The sequence below is a fragment of the Silene latifolia genome, chromosome 3 (genome assembly GCF_048544455.1).
Source record: "Silene latifolia isolate original U9 population chromosome 3, ASM4854445v1, whole genome shotgun sequence".
NCBI classification, from domain to species: domain Eukaryota; kingdom Viridiplantae; phylum Streptophyta; class Magnoliopsida; order Caryophyllales; family Caryophyllaceae; genus Silene; species Silene latifolia.
Genome location: NC_133528.1, coordinates 150065812 through 150087459, shown reverse-complemented (window position 1 = coordinate 150087459; position 21648 = coordinate 150065812). Strand labels below are relative to the sequence as shown.

At 38.9% G+C, this 21648-nt stretch overlaps 2 protein-coding genes across 3 annotated transcripts; one reads left to right on the top strand and one right to left on the bottom strand.

Annotated features, from left to right (window-relative positions):
- The first annotated feature begins 838 nt into the window (after window positions 1–838).
- LOC141648462 (purple acid phosphatase 2-like) lies at window positions 839–10497 on the top strand. Of its 2 annotated transcripts, XM_074457132.1 has the most exons (14): window positions 839–982; window positions 3198–3402; window positions 3569–3674; window positions 3806–3890; window positions 4266–4324; window positions 4771–4819; window positions 6495–6610; window positions 7277–7480; window positions 7957–8068; window positions 8185–8414; window positions 8710–8848; window positions 9371–9591; window positions 9859–9980; window positions 10104–10497. In XM_074457132.1, exons 3-14 carry the CDS (start codon window positions 3666–3668, stop codon window positions 10300–10302), a joined length of 1545 nt encoding a protein of 514 aa, XP_074313233.1. In that variant the 5' UTR covers window positions 839–982; window positions 3198–3402; window positions 3569–3665; the 3' UTR covers window positions 10303–10497. The 2 variants fall into 2 exon arrangements, with proteins under 2 accessions (XP_074313233.1, XP_074313234.1); XM_074457133.1 differs by lacking the exons at window positions 839–982; window positions 3198–3402; window positions 3569–3674; window positions 6495–6610 and having other exon boundaries at window positions 3876–3890.
- A 7287-nt stretch (window positions 10498–17784) lies between these two features.
- On the bottom strand, window positions 17785–20799 carry LOC141648461 (epoxide hydrolase 1-like). Its single transcript, XM_074457131.1, has 4 exons — window positions 20400–20799; window positions 19602–19781; window positions 18550–18791; window positions 17785–18209 (listed from the first exon to the last, which is right to left on the bottom strand). The coding sequence occupies exons 1-4, from the start codon at window positions 20697–20699 to the stop codon at window positions 17960–17962; spliced, it is 972 nt and encodes a 323-aa protein (XP_074313232.1). The 5' UTR covers window positions 20700–20799; the 3' UTR covers window positions 17785–17959.
- Between the last annotated feature and the right edge of the window lie 849 nt (window positions 20800–21648).

Below are 21648 nucleotides of genomic sequence, written 5' to 3'. Positions count from 1 at the left end.
GTTACATCTAGGGTGTCTTTTTGTACATGAGTGTCACCCATTTGACGTCAATGAATTAATATTATATCGTAGTTATACATAAAAACATTATTTATTACTTTTTTAAAAAAAAAAATTATTCGTATTATATCCAATGTTTTGAATAAAGACCTAATCCCTTGACATCCAATCCGATTATGACCTGACTCGAATCTCATCTGCTCTGATACTAACCCGAGTCGAACTTTATTTGCACCGATATTGACCCAACTCGAACCTGAACCGATCCGAAATATCTACAACCGATTAAAAGTGAAAACTGAATCCAACCTGAGTTGAACCGAACTGAAATCGAAAAAAAAGATAAACCGAAATAACCCGATCCGAAAGAACCCGAACCGAAACTGAACTGATTGACCCGTTTGCCACCTCTACTACTTGTATCTATATCTAAATGATTGACAGATTCAATTTTCCAAATCTATTAATGTGAATATGCTGAGTGGAGCAGCATACTGGAAAATAGTAGATTAAAGCTCAATATACTGTTTCAATATGCCATCTACCAAACACGTAGATTAGCAGATTGTTGAGTCAAACATGCTAAAAGACTTGAATATGCTGAAAATTCACCAATCTACTGTTTACCAAACACCCCATAACCTGATCTGATCCGATAAATCTGACTTGAGACTCTAAAATGACCACTTCACCTACTACACTCGATCTAATCCAGCTCAAAAATGACCCGACCTGAATAACTAACTCGAAGTTACCCGATAGACTGAAATGATCGTAGCTAACCCAAAATAAAATGACCCAACTCAAAAGTGACCTTACTCGAAATGACCGAGCGGAGCGGCCCAACTGACCCAAGTGTGAAGTGTCTTCGAGGTGCTCAAACACCAATAATGGCGGCAACAATGTGCTTACTTCCAAACTTCCAATTCATCATCTCTCTCGAATCTTCTCGTCTCTCCGTCTCGTAATTCAATTCAACGATGTATGTACTTCTCTTTTCTTCTCCATTTCTTTCTAAATCCTTCAATCTTCAAATTTGTTGATTTTCTTTGATAATTCGAGTGTTTTTTTGTTCTTATATTTGATTGTGAATTGTTTTGCAAGCGAATTTTCGTTATTGATTGCTCAGCATTGATTAAATTTCGTAATTAATTTGTTCGAGATTTTTGTTTTTCGTTTTACTGATTTGATTTGATAATGCATGATTTTATGATAATTGACGTTTTTCGTTGAGTTAAATTGTTGTTTAGTTGTTTTAGTGAAGTAATCAACTGTATACTATGAATGTATGCGTGGATAATCGCAAAATGATACAAGAATTTTAAAGTGTGTTTGCCTGAGTTGATGATTTGACAGTAGATTGTGTGATAAAATTGATTAGTTTAGGTTTTATGTAAGATTTGCTGAGTTAGATTATTGTTTTGGTACAGTAATCGACTGCGTCTTATGAATACTAGTGTAATGATCGTTAAATGATACTGAATTTATCGGAGTTGAGTTAAAGCGTTACATAGCAATGATTTTGCTCACATTGTGTCTTTGCTAGTAGCTAGTTTTCGTAGTTCAGTTTGGTAGCGAGGTAGTTTGTTAGATGAGAAAGAGGAATGTGTTAGTTTTGGTGCTATTGCTGGCCCAGTTTGGTGGCGAGGTAGTTTGTTATGGTGTTAGAGTTTAGCTTAGGATTTCATGTCCGAGCTTGCTTGCGTAGTGCTTCATAGTTCAAATAGCTATTTTTCCAAATGTAAATTGGAGAGTCGTGTCTCTTTTTTTGATTTCTATGGAGAATATTGGAGGTTTTTTTATATCAGCAAAGTGTAAGCCAAGCTAAAGTGGGAGTGTCACTTTTGAGTTGGGTCATTTACATATCGACATCTTAGGACTGTAATAGCCCCAAAATTTCGACATATATTTGTTTGGGGATTCAACCTATACTCTATCTAAGTGGACCTTATAACATGAAAGCAGTCTTAACACAGTCCAAAATGGGTGTGACATGTGTGGATATCTAACTTGGATTCCGTTATTTGAGAATTGAGTCTGACAAAGACTTGGGAATGGTCCGGTTTTGGCGCTGAACTTCATGCCTGAAACTGTGAAGCTGTCCATTACTCGTGATTTCGTGAATTAACTGAAGTTTTTCGTTGGTCTGCAAATCATAGACCAGTGTTTTGTATTGTAAAACATTTATGATCTCCTTTAACTGCTCAATCGGGACACATTCAATTAGATGCTTTAGTGCACATATTTTGGCATAAGTGTCACATCATATGAATTCAAATGGGTCTATAACTTCATCACATGCTCTTAGGATCCTCTACGACAATTTTCAATCTATTCTGCCACAGTGACCTTTAAAGCCGTTTCTGGAGTGAATATAATTATGTGTCCCTCAGTATCAGTCAACTGTGTTATATTGAGTTGACCATTTCATAGTAACCTTAGGAGGACTTTTATGGTATATGAGTGTCCAATCTAGCCGAGTAGTGGTGTCTAGGCACCCTCCTGCTAATCTGCCATACCTTTAGAGGAGTCGAAGATGGCTTCATATACCACTTTATTGTTTGATTATGCATAAATTGTCACCTCTACAGCGAAGGTGAACTCAAAGATGGTTGCTAACGATGTTTTGTACAGCGGCGTGGCCCATTATGCATCCCAAGCGTGTATTATAGTCTTCCCTGTTAGCCTTTCAGAACCACCCTATGAGGCTATGTGACTATCATTTTGAACTGAGGTTTATAACACAACATAGGCATCTTAGGACTGTAATAGCCCTGGGTTGAGACCCTTCTTCACCTGTAACATGTTATATGGACCCAAATATCTCCTTCTACTGGAGTCTTAAAAAGTGGCATGCTTTGCTGAATTTTATGTCATTTTTGGAGGTCCATTTGCTAAGGTGATTTGGTTACCCTTGTTAAAAGCCTGACTCAAATTTTCATGGTTTTTTGTTACTGAAACAGGGAGATATCATGCATATGATGTTTGTTGGTCGATGTCATTTTGATGATGGCAATTTTTTCAATTTACACTGGCTGAATCTATAATGAGTTTTTCTCAGTCCCTTTTCCGTTGTTGGTCAGTTAGTATATGAATGTTGTGATCTTTCCTGCAAGTATGTAAAAGACTTTTGAACACAATGGTTCTTTAGCTTTGTGTTCTTATCATGTTGCATTGACCAGTTTAACTCTTTGCAGGGACGCAACAACCGACTGCTTGATTGAAGTAAGGGATGCATACCCTTTTGGTGTAGTTTCAGTATCGCATGGTTCTCGAAGTGAATTGCCTTTTCTTAACTCTGTAAAGATGAAAATGTCAATCCTTCTCCAGTTGCTCAAATTAACTTTGGGGTCATCATGGGATTTTTGATGCCAAGTTCTTCGGAAGTTGTGTAGATTGATGGTATGTATGAGATTGTTGCCATCTTCTTTCAAATTTCTGACTAGGATATTTCAAATGTAAAACTGCTAGTTGCTGTTGTTGGATGATCTAAATTTTTTTATATATTTTTACTCAGTTTTTGGTTACTGTTCTCTAATTATTTGCTGATTGTTTTTATTTGCTACAGGTTCCAAACTTCCAACCTATTCCGCAATTATAATTGTGACCTACATGTTGATCCCTACTGATGAACTGCTGAAAACCGGCTTTTCCGCGGTCAGAAGATGGTCCAGGTCTTTCCATTTTCCCATTTTCCTCCTCCTTGTTCTTAAATTGATATCTGAGAAATATATTTACGGACTTACGGTACCTACCACTTAAGTGTACATGCTTTGACCGCGTCTTGGTTCTTCGTGTGTGACAGATGGTACTGTTGTTACTTGCACTTGTGTCTGTGCCCTTGGATGCTGCTCCCAAACCGCTTTATTCTACAATACCAGCACTAGGGAGTAAGTTTATGAGGCATTTGTCCCTCAATCTAATAATTTTGAAGAATCTTAGCATTTCTTAGCTATTATTTAAATTTGCACTGCATCGGAAAATCCAGTAGCCACTATTCCTGTCGAATAATCGAATAACTCATGCTCGAGAATAAGTCCATGGGTAAAGTTGTGCTCCATCTCTTCAACTCCAAATGCTCTGCTCCCACTGTTTTTGTAAAAGGCATTTTTAAATTATGGGGCATTTGTATTTGAAGGAAGGGGGTACATATATTAACAAAAGGCAAAAGACCTTCACTATTACTGAATTTTTTGACTGGTATACATATTTTTTTTTTTTTTCTAATGAAAGACTAAGGACATTCCTGGCTTTTTGTATTGCAGCTTGGTCCACTCGGAGTCGTCTAATGTATTTGCCGAAATGGTTTTGCTTCCTGCATGGGGTACGTAGAAGCACTTCTATCTCCACTCTGTGTGCGATCTTGCTTTGGTTTATATAAATTCCCGTGCAAGTTTTTAGAAATAAAAAGGGGGAAATTTTATTCATAATGGAAAATCAAGACTTGCTTAATTAAGGATACTTTGCGGGAAGTTATCAGTGCAAATGCACTCTTCCCCGCCGGTGAGAGGCAATCTACCTACTCAATGAGCAAGAGCAGCCATGTTACCAACTCGCTTAACATGAGAAAAGGAAATAAAATCAAAACTGGAAGAAACATCAAAGATAAGGCCATTCAGAGATTAATTTAATTCAAATTCCCATGCAAGTTTAATTTGCAGTGGAATTCTAGGAAGTCATATATGAATTGAGATTGTTGGACCTGAGGTGTCTTTATTTAGATATATATGAATATGAATAATAGAGATGTCTTTATTTATCTCTTTGCAGTTATTTTCTTACCGACGAAAACGAAGCACAAGGAACCCAACCTTCACGGGTGAATCCGACATCTCTTGCTTATGTTATTTTCTCAAGTTTTCATAGTCATGTCGTCTTACCCATCATTCCCTTTGTTTAAATAGACTACTCAACTACTCCAACCCATTTTAACTCACTCACAGTGATAATATATACTTCCACTGTCTCATTCATTTGTTTACTTTTTTTTTTGTTATTTATGGGGAGTATTTAATTAAAGGTAAATAAATGATTAAGACGAAGAGAGTAGGAGCAATCTCCATTGAGAAACAATCAAGTAATTACGACCACCCTTTAGACACAAGTTTATGAAAAATTCTTGGGTCATCCGGGAGAACCGTATTTCTTCTCCTATTCCCTTTATAATATTCCATTTAGTAGACTCAATTTGGGTGAAGATGTACGGTCCTCCCGAAAAACCCAAAAATCTCTCCAAGTTTATAAGGTAGAAACCTATAAATCAAACTCCCAGTAAATTCATTTGACGGGACCTCTTGTGACTAGAATCAAGCCACACTATGTAACACACTGTACACAAGTTTACGTCGTGTAGTTTGCATAGTATAAAACTCTCATTTATTGGTGGAACTGTGGAAGTATGACCTTTTTAGAAAAAGCTTTGAGGACCAAAAGAAAAGCAACGTAAAAGCCAATGATTCGCCCAAATCCTCTCATCTTTCCTAAATGATCCAATGATTCTGCATTTCTGCCGACTTTTAAGTCAACTCTAGACTCCCAATTATCTTCTTCAGCCCATTCTTGCTAACATGCATGTCACTACAAGACTAGACATCGAGACTGTGACCCCCTAAATCATATTCGAAATTCCCTGATTTTATTCGGTGTCATTTACTTACTATTTACACAATTACACCCCATCTCAAGATTAAAATAATATACGAGTATTATTAAAGTGGTCATAAACTCATAACGTGTTATGATAAAGATTTTACGGACAACAAGTCACATATTTGAATTTTCCTACTTATATACTTGTATCGACAATGTGCATTGTTTTCTAAAAAAAATAAAGAATAAGCTTATATTGCAGCGGTTTTCGGTTTTCGGTTTTCCTAGAAATAAAATTTTACGTCCGAGGTAATGCATATTGGAATACACAAAGTGTAATGAGAGTCTGTTACTCGAACTCTTCATATTTTTTCCCGTATCAGTGGGCCTAGTCACACTCGCATGTGAACAAAATACACTCCCTACTTATATACTTGGACTCCTCATTTTAAGCCAAAATGTGTGTATTTTTTATAAAAGTAGTCGAATCCGACACTTGAAACTTTCACTTGTGTCGGATACTTCTATACGAGTACGACTAAAAATTCTACACCAGAGTAGTCCTGCCACTTTTAATTACACATACACTCCCTAGTTCAGCTATCAGTCATCATCAGAGAGACCAGGCAAATTTAGACACTAAATTTTCAAGATTTTCTGCCAAATTTTGTTCACATGCGGTTGTAACTCTTCTTTTCTGCTTGGGACTATTCTCCGATACTTATGGTGTAGATATTCTATAAATACACAACTCTCTTACAAACATAAAATAAAACGTCATTTTTTTCCATTTTTTCTAATTTTGGCTGTTTCAACAATGGCTAGGTTTGTAACTTCACATAAACAATCAATTTTTGATAATTTTATAGTATATGTTTTTCTGGGTTTTGTTTTGAATCAAACAGTAATTTGTCATGGAGGAAAAACAAGCAATTTTATCAGAAAAGTTGAGAAAACCATTGATATGCCTCTTGATAGTGATGTATTTTCAGTTCCTTCTGGATACAATGCACCTCAGCAGGTTTTTTCTCATCCTTAAATTTAATTAAAATTTCAACTTATTTTGCTTTTTTAATGATTTTTATTACTGCCCTTTTAATGTTTTTGTTGATGAAATTTGATACAACATTAGCTAATATTTGCAGTTTTAAATTCGCGTATTTCCTCCGTCTCATTCATTTGTTTTAAAAGGTAAACAAATGACTTAGATGATGAAGGGTATAAACATTGTGTATGCCTTGATTATTGATTTGTATAAAAAAACAATATGTTTATGTAAAATACCAAGTTCAACCACATGCATTTATTAATTTAAAATCTTGGGTATAATTTTTATTTTTTCCCTTGAGTCTTTTTGTTGGTATTTCTGATACACAAGCTAATGATAGCATATTTGTATTCATGAAGTTCTTGTTATGCCTTCATTATTTAAGGGAATGAAAACAGTTACAGTATGATTATTTGAAAACCCTATTGAAGTGTCTTTATAAGTGTTTTTGTAAGATTTTTGAGACGAATCATGATCAAAAAATACTTTTTCTTTGGGTGTAAAGGGAGCGGTAGTGACAAATAAACACTCATGTTTTGCAAAAATGATTTTTAATTGCCATGTTTTGAGCTAATTTTCTGAGAGATGTAATTTCTGATTGTGGTGTGTGTGTGTGTGCGCGCGCTCGTGTGTGTTAAGGTTCACATAACACAAGGAGATTCTGAAGGAAGAGCAATAATTGTGTCATGGGTCACAATGGAGGAGCCTGGTTCAGATAAGGTGATGTATTGGAAAGAGAACCACAAAGATAATAAGAAATCTGCTCAAGGCAAAATGTCAAAGTACATGTATTATAATTACACTTCTGGCTTCATTCATCACTGTACCATCGACCATTTGGAGGTCAGATTTCTGTGTCTTACTTATAGTCTTTTGAGACCGTTATATTCATATAATTAAACCGTGAATCCTGTTATGAAATGAGGAATGTAACATAGAATGGGAACGTTGTATGCATGCAACGGTCTCATATAAGTTTTTGTATCTATGCCATTAACTATTTCAGTGATGAACTAGTGTACTGACTGTAGACACTGTAGTTAGGCTTCTGTAAGATGATATTTCCCGAGAATAATCCGATTTGTTCAGTAACTCAAAGATTGGGTCTAGCCAAGGTATAAATTTATACGTCGTATTATTCTAGGACGGTTCAACTTTGATGAAAGTTAGCACAGTTTGTTCACCATCCAAATCTCGTTCTTGCCTCCCTTTCCCTGCGCCAGTGATACGAGCCCTTTCATGTAGACCAGCTGATATTCACATTAAAGGCACTAAGGTCAGAGTATGGTAATGTTTTGATTTTTTGCTATGTTCAACAGTTTGATACCAAATATTACTATGAAGTTGGGATTGGACAAAGTCCAAGGACATTCTGGTTTAAGACTCCTCCGAAACCAGGCCTTAATGTTCCTTACACTTTCGGTCTCATAGGTACCTCTCCATACTTTCTAAATATCACTACTTTTACTTAAAAACTTCTCAGGAAGGACCAACTTTCATGCTTATATCTGTTTCAGTAGTCTAACAGGATTGAGCCTTTTCTACAGGGGATTTAGGACAGAGTTTTGATTCAAACGCGACACTGACGCATTATGAACAAAATCCTATCAAAGGCCAAACTGTATTGTTTGTGGGTGATCTTTCGTATGCGGACAATTACCCTAATCACGATAACACGAGATGGGATTCATGGGGAAGGTTCGTCGAGAGAAGTACTGCATACCAACCTTGGATTTGGACTACTGGAAACCATGAGATTGATTTTGCCCCAGAAATTGTGAGACTTCTAACCGAGTTTAACTTCTGCTAACTCTCAACTCTTAGGCGAAAATCTCTCCTTCCTAGTTTATGGGTCATTCGGGAATAATCTCCTATATTTCGACAGAGAGGTAAGGTTTGTAGGTTACCATGCCATAGACGAGAGTCTTTGATAGTCTGAATTTGTATTTTTCCTGAAAGTTTACGTGAAATTCTCCGCCTTTATTAGTTTGAATTCTCCTGTTGTCATCTCTTGTTTTTGCAACATTTTATGATTTCTACCAAGTCACTGATCATCCCTGATGCTGTTGCAGGGTGAAACAGAACCTTTCAAGCCATTTAAGAATCGGTATCATACACCTTATAAATCATCAGGCAGCACAGCTCCATTTTGGTACTCAATCAAGAGAGGCCCTGCTCACATAATCGTCTTATCTTCATACTCCGCATATGGTAAATCCATTCTCTTGTCAATTTAGATGTGGGGTTCAATTCCCTTTGGTATCATCATTTCCCATGCGGTTATGCGATTCTGTAGATAATTTCATTGAAACAATTTCCTTGTTTATAATCGCAAGGCGCACACTTATCTCCTTGGCCCGACTTTGAGAAATTTCTGAAACCACTCGAGCTGAGAATGATCCAACCCGAAATGGCACATTTAAAGTACATAGATTTATGAGTTTATCCTTATACAGAGCAATAAATAACAAAAACCTGAAGAGACACGATATAAAATGAAGAGACTAAAATGAACCCAAAATATCCGTATCACAAGAGCCGAACCCTAATCCTACCTAAGCCATACATGAAATAACCCGATCAATTCCCGACCTAAAAATGACATGTTTGTCGGGTCTACTTGACTACTTGAGAACCTTATTGTTAATTTCAGTTCATCTATGCTATAGTTCCGTTCAGGTCACTGTTGGGAAAGTAGTTCCTTAGTTGGTTTCCTTGAACTGCTACTTTCAGGTAAGTACACTCCACAGTACAACTGGCTCGAGGGGGAGCTTCCGAAGGTAAACAGGAGCGAAACACCATGGCTAATTGTTCTAGTGCATTCCCCATGGTACAACAGCTACAATTACCATTATATGGAGGGAGAGACAATGAGGGTGATGTTTGAGCCTTGGTTTGTTCAGTACAAAGTTGACATCGTCTTTTCCGGTCATGTTCATGCCTATGAAAGATCTGTAAGTTACTAAGTTTAATCATCCCTTATTCACCTACAATCAGTGGCGGAGCCAGGATTTTAAGTCAGTGGGGGCGAAAGGGTAATATTATAAAGGGGCTTGAAAAAATTCGAAAATTTTAACTAAATTTTTTGAAATTTTCATACTTCAGCGGGGGCGACCACCCCTGCTAGCCCCCCCCCCCCCCTCCACCACTGCCTACAATTCTACAAATCTACAATGAAAGAGTTTTAATTTATTTATATATCTGACTGTGGTATTCATCAGAAACGAGTATCAAATATAGCGTACAACATCATCAATGGACAATGCAAACCCGTTGTAGACCAGTCTGCACCCGTCTACATTATAATCGGAGATGGAGGAAATCTAGAAGGTTTAGCAACCAAGTAAGAACTCCATACCTGTTTAACCATGAAAGAAAGTACTCTTGCAACTCTAAAAGACGGTCCTAACCAGTGGACCCATTCATTTTCTTCGAACACTAACAAAGTGACGATGTTCATATGCAGCATGACTCAACCACAACCAGATTACTCAGCTTTTCGAGAAGCAAGCTACGGACATGCCATCTTAGACATCAAAAATCATACACATGCTTATTATAGCTGGCATCGTAACCAAGATGGGTTCGCTGTTAAAGCAGATTCTACATGGTTTTTCAATAGGTTTTGGCATCCGCTAGATGAACGAGCTATGTTTATAGCTTAAACTTCCTTCTTGTACCGACTTATGCATGCTGAACTTCATCATCTTCCTTTTGGCCATCAATTCTGCCCTCTTTCTTTCTTTTTCAGTCATAGAAAACTATTTAGTTGTACAGTTTGGTGGAGTAGCAACAGAACACATACAATTACAAAGCCCTCCGTTTTTAGTACACAAATGTAAATTTGCTTTCGACTTTCACACGAGACTGATTTATCGCATACTGTCACCCTCAAATGACTTCTGTTGCTTCTCAAAATTTGTGTGACACTTTATCTAATACGAGGAACCGACCGTGTAGTTTACATACAATTTTTGTTCCAGTACCCACAAATCTCGAAAATCGTGTATTATACGCTTCAATTTAAATCGTTATGGAGGTCGTACAGGGTTACGTTTCTTTCCTGGCAGGTTTTTCTAACACGTATCCGTGTTTGCTTTACCTTATTCGATTTCAACCTCAAATAATAAGCCTTAATCCCTCTTTAACGAATATCTGATTTTCACCTGAGATTGCATAATCGCATATGGACAACTATGACCTCCATAGCTTCTCAAAATTTGTGTAGCCGCTTAACCTAACCTCAGCAACCAACCGTGTGATTTACGGAAACTTTTTTCAAGGAATCTGAAATTCTGAAAACCGTGTATTATACGATACAATTTGAGTCGTTCTGGATGTTGAACTAGGTCACGTTTTCTCAAAGTTTTTCTACCACATGTTCGGGGTCGTATAAGGAGTTACCAGATTCGATTTCAGCCCCAGTAACAAATCTCAATCCATTTTAAAGGATCATCCGATTTTAACCTAAGACTGATTTATCGCATAACGACACCCTCAAATGACCTATGTTCCTACTCAAATTTTGTGTACATGCTTTATCTGACACGAGTAACCGTCCGTGTGATTTACGGAAATTTTGGTTCCGGGACTCTAGCGTCTGGAAAAACGTGTATTATACGTTTCAATTTGAGCCGTTACGGAGGTCATATCGGGTCATGTTTCTTTTTCACCCGGTGTTTTATACCACGTGTCCGAGATCGCTTAATGAGTTACCCTATTCGATTTCAGTCTCAAATAACAAGTCGTAATTCGATTTTATGAGTATGCAATTTTCACCCAATAATTAATTATCGCATACTGACACCCTCAAATGATCTCCGTTACTTCTCAAACTTTGTGTGCCCGCTTTATTAGACCCGAGGAATTGACCGTATGATATCCGGACATTTTTGTTCCAGTACCCTGAAATCCCGGAAACCGTGTATTATACGCTCCAATTTCAGCAGTTCGAGTGTTCGTACCGGTTCATATTTCTTTTCTTTCCAGCTTTTTTTACCATGTATCCGGGATCGTAGAAGGAGTTAACCTAACAAGTTTTAATTCATTTTTCACTAGTATCGAATTTCCAACCAAGATCGATTTATCGCATACCGGCAACCACAAATGACCTATGTTGCTTCACAAAACATGTGTGGCCGCTCCATCTGACCCGAGGTACCGTCCGTGTAATTTACGAACATTTTTGTTCCGGCCCCTGAAATCCCGAAAAACGTATACTATAAGCTTCAATTTCAGCCGTTTTGAAGGTTGTACCGAGTCATGCTTGTTTTTCTCCCAGCTTTTCTACCAACTTGTCCGGAGTTGCTTCATAACTCACTCTATTCGATTTACGCCTCAAAAAACAAGTCTTAATCCAATTTTAACGAGCATCCGATTTTCCCCGAGAGTGATTTATTAAATACCGGCACCCTCAAATGTCCTCTGTTGTTTCTTAAAAAATTTGTGGCTGCTTTATCTAACCCGCGGAACCGTTCGTGTGATTTATGGACATTTTTGTTCCGGAATCTTGAAAACCCGAAAACCGTGTATCACTTCAATTTTAGCCGTTTAGAAGGTTGTACTAGGTTATGTTTCTTGTTCTCATGGTTTTTCTACCACATGTCCAGGATCGCATAATAAGTCACCTAGTTCGATTCCAGCCCCCAAATAACAAATCTTAATCATTTTTAAGGATTATTCGATTTTAAACCCACACTGATTTATCGCATACCGGCAACCACAAATGACCTCTGTTGCTACTCAAATGTTGTGTACACGCTTTATCTAACCCGAATAACAGTCGGTGTGATTTACGGAGAGTTTTGTTCCGGGACCTTGAAATCTCTAAAACTGTGTATTATACGCTTAAATTTGAGTTGTTCATGTGGGTTGAAATCGAATAAGGTATCTTCTTATGCGACCACTGATACGTGGTAGAAAAACCTGGAGAAAAAGAAATATGACGCGGTACGAACTCCCAAAAGGCTCAAAATGAAGCGTATAATACACGATTTTCGGTTTTTTAGGATGCCGGAAAAAAATGTCCATAAATCATTATTCAATATCTTTGCATATTCATCACTTAAAAGAAACATCACAAGAAAAGCAGGGGAAATATAAAAGTTTCATAAAACATTTGATTAATTTTTTAAAGTCGTCACCAAATGTCAACGAATGCCAACTATGATACGAGCCTTACTACCGAATTTCTCATCTTTACCTATAATCCAATAAAAAAAATTTGCCTATAAACCAATAAATTTTTTTTGCCTATAATCCAATAATTTTTTTTTTGCCTATAATCCAATAAAAAAAGACAAAATACACATTATCTTATAGTTCTATGTAATAGAAAGGCTATGTGTGAAGGAGAAGGTCGACAGCATCCCCCGATAACAAATATTATTTTATAGTTCTATGGAACAGAAAGGCAATGCGTAAAAGAGAAGATCGACCGCATTGCCCCGAGAACAAATAGATTGAGTTTGCATATCATATTGTCAACAGTTAGTCTTGCTGAAGACGGGTCGAAGCAAGTGACGGGTAATGCCACTCACAAAACGGATAGGGGGACAAGGTGGGGACACCCCCATGTACTTCCCTCTCTCCTCTATTTGGGTCATTTGTGAGAGGAAATGGTATCCGTCACTCCAAAGTGACGGATACATGCCGTCTTCAATGAGATTTTGTGTATTGTCAAAGTATTCCAAGATGATTAGGCCCACCCCACAAAGGTACACAGAGTCTTTATGTCAAAATAGAATATATGCATCATGTCCTCCTTATCACAGAATACCTATACTATGTTCTGTGGAGCAAAATTAAAAGCAATATAAATGCAGCTTCTGAAATGAGTTAAGCTATCCATCAAGCAATCGAAACATAAAACGACACGAAGACGATTTTCCCTACCCGTCTCTAGATTCCCATATTTTCCCTGTGTAGAGTACAGGGTATGGAATTGCTGAAAGTGAATGGCAAGGCGGTCATAATAAGGCTAAGGAGTCGCTACAATAATTACCTCGCAGCATGCGAAGACAAAACCTCGGTGAATCAGGTTCCTTTGGCAGGAAATGAGAAATCTACTATATGGACACTTGAAGGAGAAAACCCGGCAAAAGCAGTCCGTTTTGTGAGCGTGTACAACAAGTATCTAGCCGCAGTACACAACTCAGATGTCGTAATCCAAACCAAAGAAGAAAGCAGCTCGTCTTACACATGGTGGAAGGTTGAAAATTCAAGCAAAGGATTTCCTCATGTTATTATCAGAGCTTACATGGATGATTCAGGGCACTTACTCCTACCTCGTCAAGATGACAAGGTAGGCGGTCTTTGTGCAGGCGAGCATCATCGTTGGCTCATGAGAAAAATCATTCCTTGGGTCATCGAGATTGTTGGGTACAGAGCGTTGAGTAATTCCGATCATGATAAAGTGAGCAGGGGAACTACAAGTACTATAACACATATTGGGCAGCAGGTTATTATTCACTATCACGAGGGAACGGGAATTTCTACTTATACTTCCGGTAATAATACTAATGGATCGGGTACTCAGACGGTAGGAGGTGTAAGGGTTCAAACAAAGATTAAAGTAGTTAATAATGGCGATTTTGTTGTCAATGTCTGATCGACAATACGACATGATGGTGAGAGCAAATGGCTAGCTAGGCTAAATTGTGATTGTAGACGATTTCCCGAGTGAATTGTTTAGCCTAGTAGCGATTAGTTTTATGATGAAACCTTAGTTAACTTCAGACGAATAATCTCACTTGCTTATCTGAGGGCTACTACTAGAATTTAAGCCTTTATTATGTATACTAGTATAGATCCCGCGCGAGTGCGCGGTTTTTTAGATAGGAATATTAAAGAAAATAACAATTATACAACTGGTTTTTAACTCATTTTGAAATTTAATTGTAAAATTTGTTTTGTATTAATCAGTGGAAAAGGGAAAGTTCAGTATAATCCAGTTGTAGATATAATAATATAATGAAAGCCCAATTACAGATATGATATGATAAAAGCTCAATTACAGATGACCACTAGCCCGAGCCACGGCCTTCTCTTGCTCCATGAGACGAGCACCGGTAACCACATTCCACCTCGCCAGCTCCCTAATTAGCTTCGTGCCCTCCTCTATAAGCTCGGAGACGGAAGCCTTCTGGGATGAAGGGACGGTGGCGACAATTTGACCACTAGCCCGAGGCTGGGAGACAAAAGCCTTCTGGGATGAAGGGTTGACGGTGGTGCCTTGATCACCAACCTGTGCAGAGGACCCGACGGCCTGCTGCCCAACGTGAGTAATAGCCGACTGCAGCTGATCTGCAGAAATTCAGTTAAAACATCAGTATCAGCATCGACCTATCAGAAATACCTAGTGGCACGGCTGAATTTAAGCCACGAGCTAGATAGGTACCATGTTTGGCCTTCTTGACCGGAGAAGGCACTTCCTTGCCAGCGGTAGAAGTTGTCCCTTTCCTCTTGCGGATAAGGGGAGATCCCTCTGCGTCAGAATCCCCCTCATCGGGAATCTCAACAATCTCCATCTTCTTAAGGGAGGGGATGGGAGTTGAAACCGGTGTCGACGCCGTTGCCACCAAGGGCCTTGTTTTCCGCGTCCGACGCACCACGCCGCTCACAACCCTCGCCTGCGCCTCCTCTTTGCTCAAGACCTTCACCCATTGCCCATGAGATCGTTCGGCGACATCCTGCGGTCATGGGCTAGAGCCTTGGGATGCAAGTCAGCAACGGTTTTATCCTTGTGCAGCCCCATTCTCCGAAGAAGATCCTCAGATAGGTCCGGTCCAAAGTGGTCTGCAAAAGAAACAAAGCAAGAGTCAGGTAGAAGAAGTGAATCAAAGTCCGAAGATGAAGAAACATTGAGAGCGGCGGTGGGCCTCACACCGACCCCACTCACCCCGTGCTAGGGCCGGTATGAGGCCGACATAGCAAAGCGGCTCATCCTGAAGAATGATCTGCGTCGGGGGAATCCATCTTTTCGGCGTCCCACTCTTGTCCACCTCAAAGAGCCTCATTGCCAGCCTCTCATCCTCCTTAAGAAGGACCCTGCTAGCATCCATTTTAAGATGCCTCCGAGTGACCCATCTGTCATGCTCCGCCCTAGTCTCACACCGCAAATTAACCGATCTTTGAAAGGAGCGGGCAATGGATAGTCCTCCCAAGACTTTAACATACACCCACCGACCTTGCCAGTCCTTGCAAGAAGAGGGTTTGTCAGCAGAAACATAACCCTGCTCCGTTTGTATACTGTACCATCCAACACGGCCAGAAAGTGACGGTTTGAGATGATGAAGTCGGCGGAATAAATCCACCGTCGGAGCCTCTCCCTTAAAAAGACAAAGCCGACAAAACCAACTATGGTCCTCATGGCGGCGGGTGCGGTTGGGCAACAAGAACGTTCATGGCTCTAATTATGGCCACAACGTACCCATTCAGGCGGAAACCGGAGCCCGTACTCCAAGTGCCGCAGGTAAACGCCAAGATACTGACCCGACGGAGGGCGATACGGCCCGACCCTCCTCGGGGATAACAATTTCGTACCCCCTACCAAAGAAAAAATGATCCTCGAGAAGTTTCCCGCCGGAACAACGGGCAAGCTTATTACGGGACCAAGCACGATCAAGGTGGATCTTACGGACATAGCCGTGATCCATGACGTCTTGTCTCCCCTCACTAGGACGAGACCTTTCCGCATCATCACCAAAATCATCACCAAGATCACCAAAAGAGTCAGAATCCTCCCATTCCTCCAGAATTTGAGGGTCAACTTCAGGAGAAGGAGACCTAGGGCCCTCCGACGCAGGTTTACTAGGCCCAGCATCAGCAGAAGACATGATTCACAAAGATTACTAGCAAGAAAAAATAAAGGTTTGCTTGTTTACCTTAAAGAAAAACACTCGCCGGATCAAATCCTCCGAAGATTAAGAAGAAGAAAACCCTTGAAAGTTTGGAGAGATGAAGATTTTAGAGAAAAATTTTCGAAAATAAAATGGAGGCCAAAATCACGGAATAACTACCCTATTTATAGAGAAAAGCCCATGAAGAAGGACCAATCAGGGCACAACCCATGAAGAAGCGTCAACCAATCAAAAACACACACGTGTCAAGCATGCAACCGCGGGATGTCAATCGTCGCAACAGTTGAATGTCAATCAATGCAACAGTGACCAAACGTCTTCAACACGCCTATTCACATCTCTTCGACTGTTCATCTCCCTCGAACAAATTCCTAGGTATCCAGTATCCGCCGGCTACCGATCAACCAAGCCATGGAGTACCGGTATGGGGCAATCAAAATCAACCGGACTCTCACCCTGTCCCGCCAAATGTTCTTTTTTTTCCACATCGGATGCCCTTTACGCATCCATGTGGAGGGGGGATATGGTATATGGTGCGGCCTAACAAAAGTCACGCCGATGCACAAGGAGACACCGATACAGAAAGATTTTCGAAATTTACTGCAGAATATACGCTCAGCATACATCGGAGCCCATACCACGGCATAGACTACGCTGGGGGCAAATTGATGGGGCATATTCGCACCACCGACCAAGTCAACACACCGAGCAAGGTCAAAGATATCCACAAAGAAGTCAACGACTTAGATCGCTTAGCCGATCGACCCATCGGCCCGCTAGCCAGTCTCGGCATGGCAACCCGTCACCGGGCACATATCCGCGTACTCACATCCAAGACCCTCGGCCGGCCTGCCGTAGGTCTATCGGCCGAGGGTAGAACGGTCTTTCCACCTGATAAGCCACTTGGCCACTTGGCCACTACGTGACAAAAGGTGAAAGCCTATAAATACTCCTCAACCTTCATTGAGGAAAGGATCCCACAACTTAACCTAAAATACACTATTCATCTGGTAATATCTCCCTTATCTCTCTACAATACGTTCCTAGCCAATTAGTATACAACTTATACCTCTAAGTTCACTGACTTGGGCGTCGGAGTGGGTACGCTTGGCACAAAGCCAAGCCCTCAGTTCGTTCATTGTTGCAGGAAAGGCCGAGAGAGGCGATAGGAGCGAGAAGGGTTCAACCAAAGACATTATTCTACAAGCCACGGGTGGTAACGATACTTGCTCTGGAGTTACACCCGGAACAGATATAATGAAAGCCCAATTACAGGCAAATTCATTTAGGCGGGAAATTTTAAAGAGTTCTTATTCCCTTGTAATTCAATAATTGTATAATACTTCGACATGGAACACAAAAATCACGATTTATATCCGCAGTACACATAATGAAAATCTGCTAGGACATTTATTTCATCTATAAAATTGCTCAAAAGTATGCATAAAATACGAAAATATGATTAAACTGACGCTTGATTTCGGAGAAACGATACAATTTCATCGTTGACGAGTTGAGCATTTTCGAGCTGAATATAGTGGTGTCCATCAATGATAACCACATCAAGGTTTGGTACTATGCTCCTAAATTCTTCCCCTTTGACATAATCTAGAGTGCCTAAGGATTGAACCCCCATATCTTTGTCGCCGATAATCAATTTTGTTGGCACATCTATTTTAGCTCCTTGCCATGGTCCAAGTAGCTCCCAATTCCTACATATATACCCATAGGCCATAATATCAATGCCCAAGTCGACTTTTTAAATACACGGCAACAATAGTGACCGATCTCGACAAAAAAAATTAGTCGGACTAAAAGTAGTCGATACCAAATTTTGACATAATATATGGAGGTCGGAATTCCCAAACCTTGGGCTTAAATTCCACGTATGAGATTTTGGTGTTCTAGGATTTCAACTTGGCGTCTCAGGGTAATAAGAGTAATAAGTTTAAGCTGATGGTTGAAATCCGATCAATATCCTAATATTATGAACTATCATAACTTCATGATCCATTTAGATAATAACTTAATAAGAATAAGTTAGAAACTTACTTGTCCATAGCGCGATAATAGTTCAAAGGCGCGGTGAATCCATTTTTTTCAAATGTACTTGCAATTATTCCAAGCTCTTCTTCAGGAACCCATGAGGGTAGTGAAGTTGGAGTCTCTAAGAAATCAATAATCTCGACTCCCGGAGGAGCAATGAGAAGGTCAGGAGCATTGATCAACAATAGTTTCTTCAATACAGTCAAGCAATCGTACTGCGAGAAAGACTTCTCTGCTCTTCCTGGTTCCTAAGATGTCAAAACATCGTCAAGCTTAAGTAAAAGTATTCAAACCAACCAGTGGCGGATTAAGGGATTAGCCACATTACGGTGAATTATCTTTTAAAATTTTCTAATGCTCGTTCTTATTTTTCAAAAACTTATACTCCCACCTATTCATTTTAACTCTCCCTCTTTCCTTTTTTATCTATTCATATAACTCTCCCTATTTCCTTATTTAGTAAAGTTTTATACTTATTTTAATCACCTTACCCCATAACAATACCCCATAATACTCATATTTTATCTTATTTTAATCACCTTACCCCACAACAATACCCCATAATACTCATACTTTATCTTATTTTAATTATCTTAACCCACAACAATACTTATTTTAATCATCTTACCCCACAATAATACATTCCCTTTCTCCAATTACCTTACATCACCACAATACTTTACAATAAAATAATCATCTCCTTAATTTGCGTGCCCTTTTGAAATTGGAGAGTTAAAATGAATAGGAGGGAGTATTTTACAATTTTCACCTCAATCTTAACCTTTTGACTCCACCTCCGACCATAACTTTTTGACTCCGCCACTAAAATTAACATGGTTTGACTAGTCAATGGTGAATCCTGAAATAAATTATAAGTGGGTCGGGGGCCCTTTCCGAGACAAGGGGAGACAGGCCCCTCCCCACAAAACTAAAGTCCATCACCTGGTCTGACCATAACTTTTTACTCCGGCACTAAATTCAATATAACCCGATCATAAATATTACGCTCAAGACGGAAAAACCGACAAGGAGAAAAAGGAGAAGCTAGAGAGACATACTTGAAATTGGGTTATATATAGGCCATCTCCGAACGCTTTGTTGAGAAGATCTGATGGGCGGTCTTGAGATTGTGGACGGTAAGGGATACCCAAGTTAACAAGCCCTTTTACTCTATCCGGCCTAAATAGGCAGAGCATCCAAGCTAGTATTGCTCCCCAATCATGGCCCACTACATAAGCCTAATCAAGGGACAAATATGTGACCGTTTTACAATATGAGACGGTTCTTTCATTGGTTAAACACTCGTTTATACTCCCTCCATTCAACTCCACTTTGCATATTTCTCTTTTGCACACTATTCACAAGTGGACATTTAACTTTAATTTTCTCTCGATACATAAGTTAAAATATATTCATGTGGGATCTTATTTGATACGTCTTTAAAAATACATTAAAAATATCTAACTTTTATAATTTTTGTAAATATGTAGCTAAACATATTTACCGCGTAAAAGTCGCGTTGGCAAACGTGATAAAGCAAACATGTAAAGTGGAGTTGAATGGAGGGAGTAAGTATCTAATAGAAGGATCATTATAGAAAACATCAATTTACAATATAAGACCGGCTCATAATATAGAATAAAGCCTTGTTCTTTTGGACTAAAGTAAAGTTAAGTTAGTTAAGCTCAATTCAGACAATTTCAGTCCAAAAGAACATGGCCTAAGTATGAATGTCTTTTTATTGGTTACAAGGATCGTTACAGTAAAAGATCGTTTTCAATATGAGACGGTTCTTTTATTAGTCAAATAAATGACAACATGAACAGGACATGAACGAGGAGGTAATTACTAATTACCTTGTCAACTCCAAGTTCGTCGAGGAGGCCAATCAAGTCCCCAACAATATGAAGCACGGTATAAGAGGCAGGATCCGAAGGCGAATCGGAATCACCATAACCCCTCAAATCGGGCACGATAACCCGGTACCCATGTTGGGCCAAGTGATGAATCTGGTTGCTCCATGAAAGCCAAGTTTCAGGAAACCCGTGGATAAGAAGAACGGGTGGGCCATGGCCATGACCTTTTTCAGCTACATGGAGATATATTCCATTGGTACACACTCTTTTATGTGTAATTACTTGATCATCACTACTCATGGTGTGTTTGACTTTTTTGTTTGCAAGTTTGGAACTTGGACAAGTATGAGTTTGCTAGTTGTGTGACTTGTGTAGTTGTGTGTGTATATAGGTGGAAGGTGGAACAAGATAAAATACTTTATTGGTGAAGAATTGACCAAGTTAAATAAAGACTTAGTTTTGAAACCTGTGGAAAAATTACGGGTCTTCTTTTGGTTAATACTACCTGTATAAACATGAAATATTTGGAAACAAGGCAAATGATAAAATATGATGTAAATTATGAAAATTAAACATAATAACACGGTACTCTGTACTATGACTACTGTCAATTCCCTTTATTTGTTTTCCTATTTAATTCTCGTTTTCTTTTCAAGGGTTAAAATTATCAAATTTTGGTATAGACTTTTTATGTGTAATTACTTGATCATCACTACTCATGGTTTTGGTATTTGTGGTGTGTGTGACTTTTTTGTTTGCAAGTTTGGAACTTGGACAAGTATGAGTTTGCTAAGTTGTATAAAGTGGAAGGTGGAACAAAGATAAAATACTTTATTGGTGAAGAATTGACCAAATTAAATAAGATGGTATTGTTTTTTTTTTTTGGTTGGTGACGGGACACCGCAACCGTTATTTTTCGTGCAATCCAAGGTAAATATATTTAAGTCACCCGAGAATGACAGACTCGAAGTTTACAAGACATAAAAAAATGGATAGTATTGTCGTGTTCATATAGTCATGGACTCCTGTCATGACTATTGACTCATGTGACAATTGCAAAATACGTTTGAATTAAGAAAAAACTTGTCCCGATTATTCAATACCTTCCGAACCCCATTTTATCTGAAGACAAATTTAGAAAGCACAGTGATAAACTGCTCTAGACAATAGAAAATCTTAGTTATATCAAAAAGGAGCGCAATTTCTTCCTTAATCATTTTATTTTATATACATTTTTGTAAACAAGTGA

Coding starts and splice junctions, on each gene's coding strand:
- LOC141648461 (XM_074457131.1), bottom strand. CDS start 20,699: ATGAGTAGTGATGATCAAGTAATTACACATAAAAGAGTGTGTACCAAT. Junction 19,782..20,399: donor ACGAACTTGGAGTTGACAAG/GTAATTAGTAAT, acceptor TCCCTTGATTAG/GCTTATGTAGTGGGCCATGA. Junction 18,792..19,601: donor TATATATAACCCAATTTCAA/GTATGTCTCTCT, acceptor TTGACATCTTAG/GAACCAGGAAGAGCAGAGAA.
- LOC141648462 (XM_074457132.1), top strand. Junction 3,891..4,265: donor TACAATACCAGCACTAGGGA/GTAAGTTTATGA, acceptor TTTGTATTGCAG/CTTGGTCCACTCGGAGTCGT. Junction 8,415..8,709: donor TTGATTTTGCCCCAGAAATT/GTGAGACTTCTA, acceptor ATGCTGTTGCAG/GGTGAAACAGAACCTTTCAA.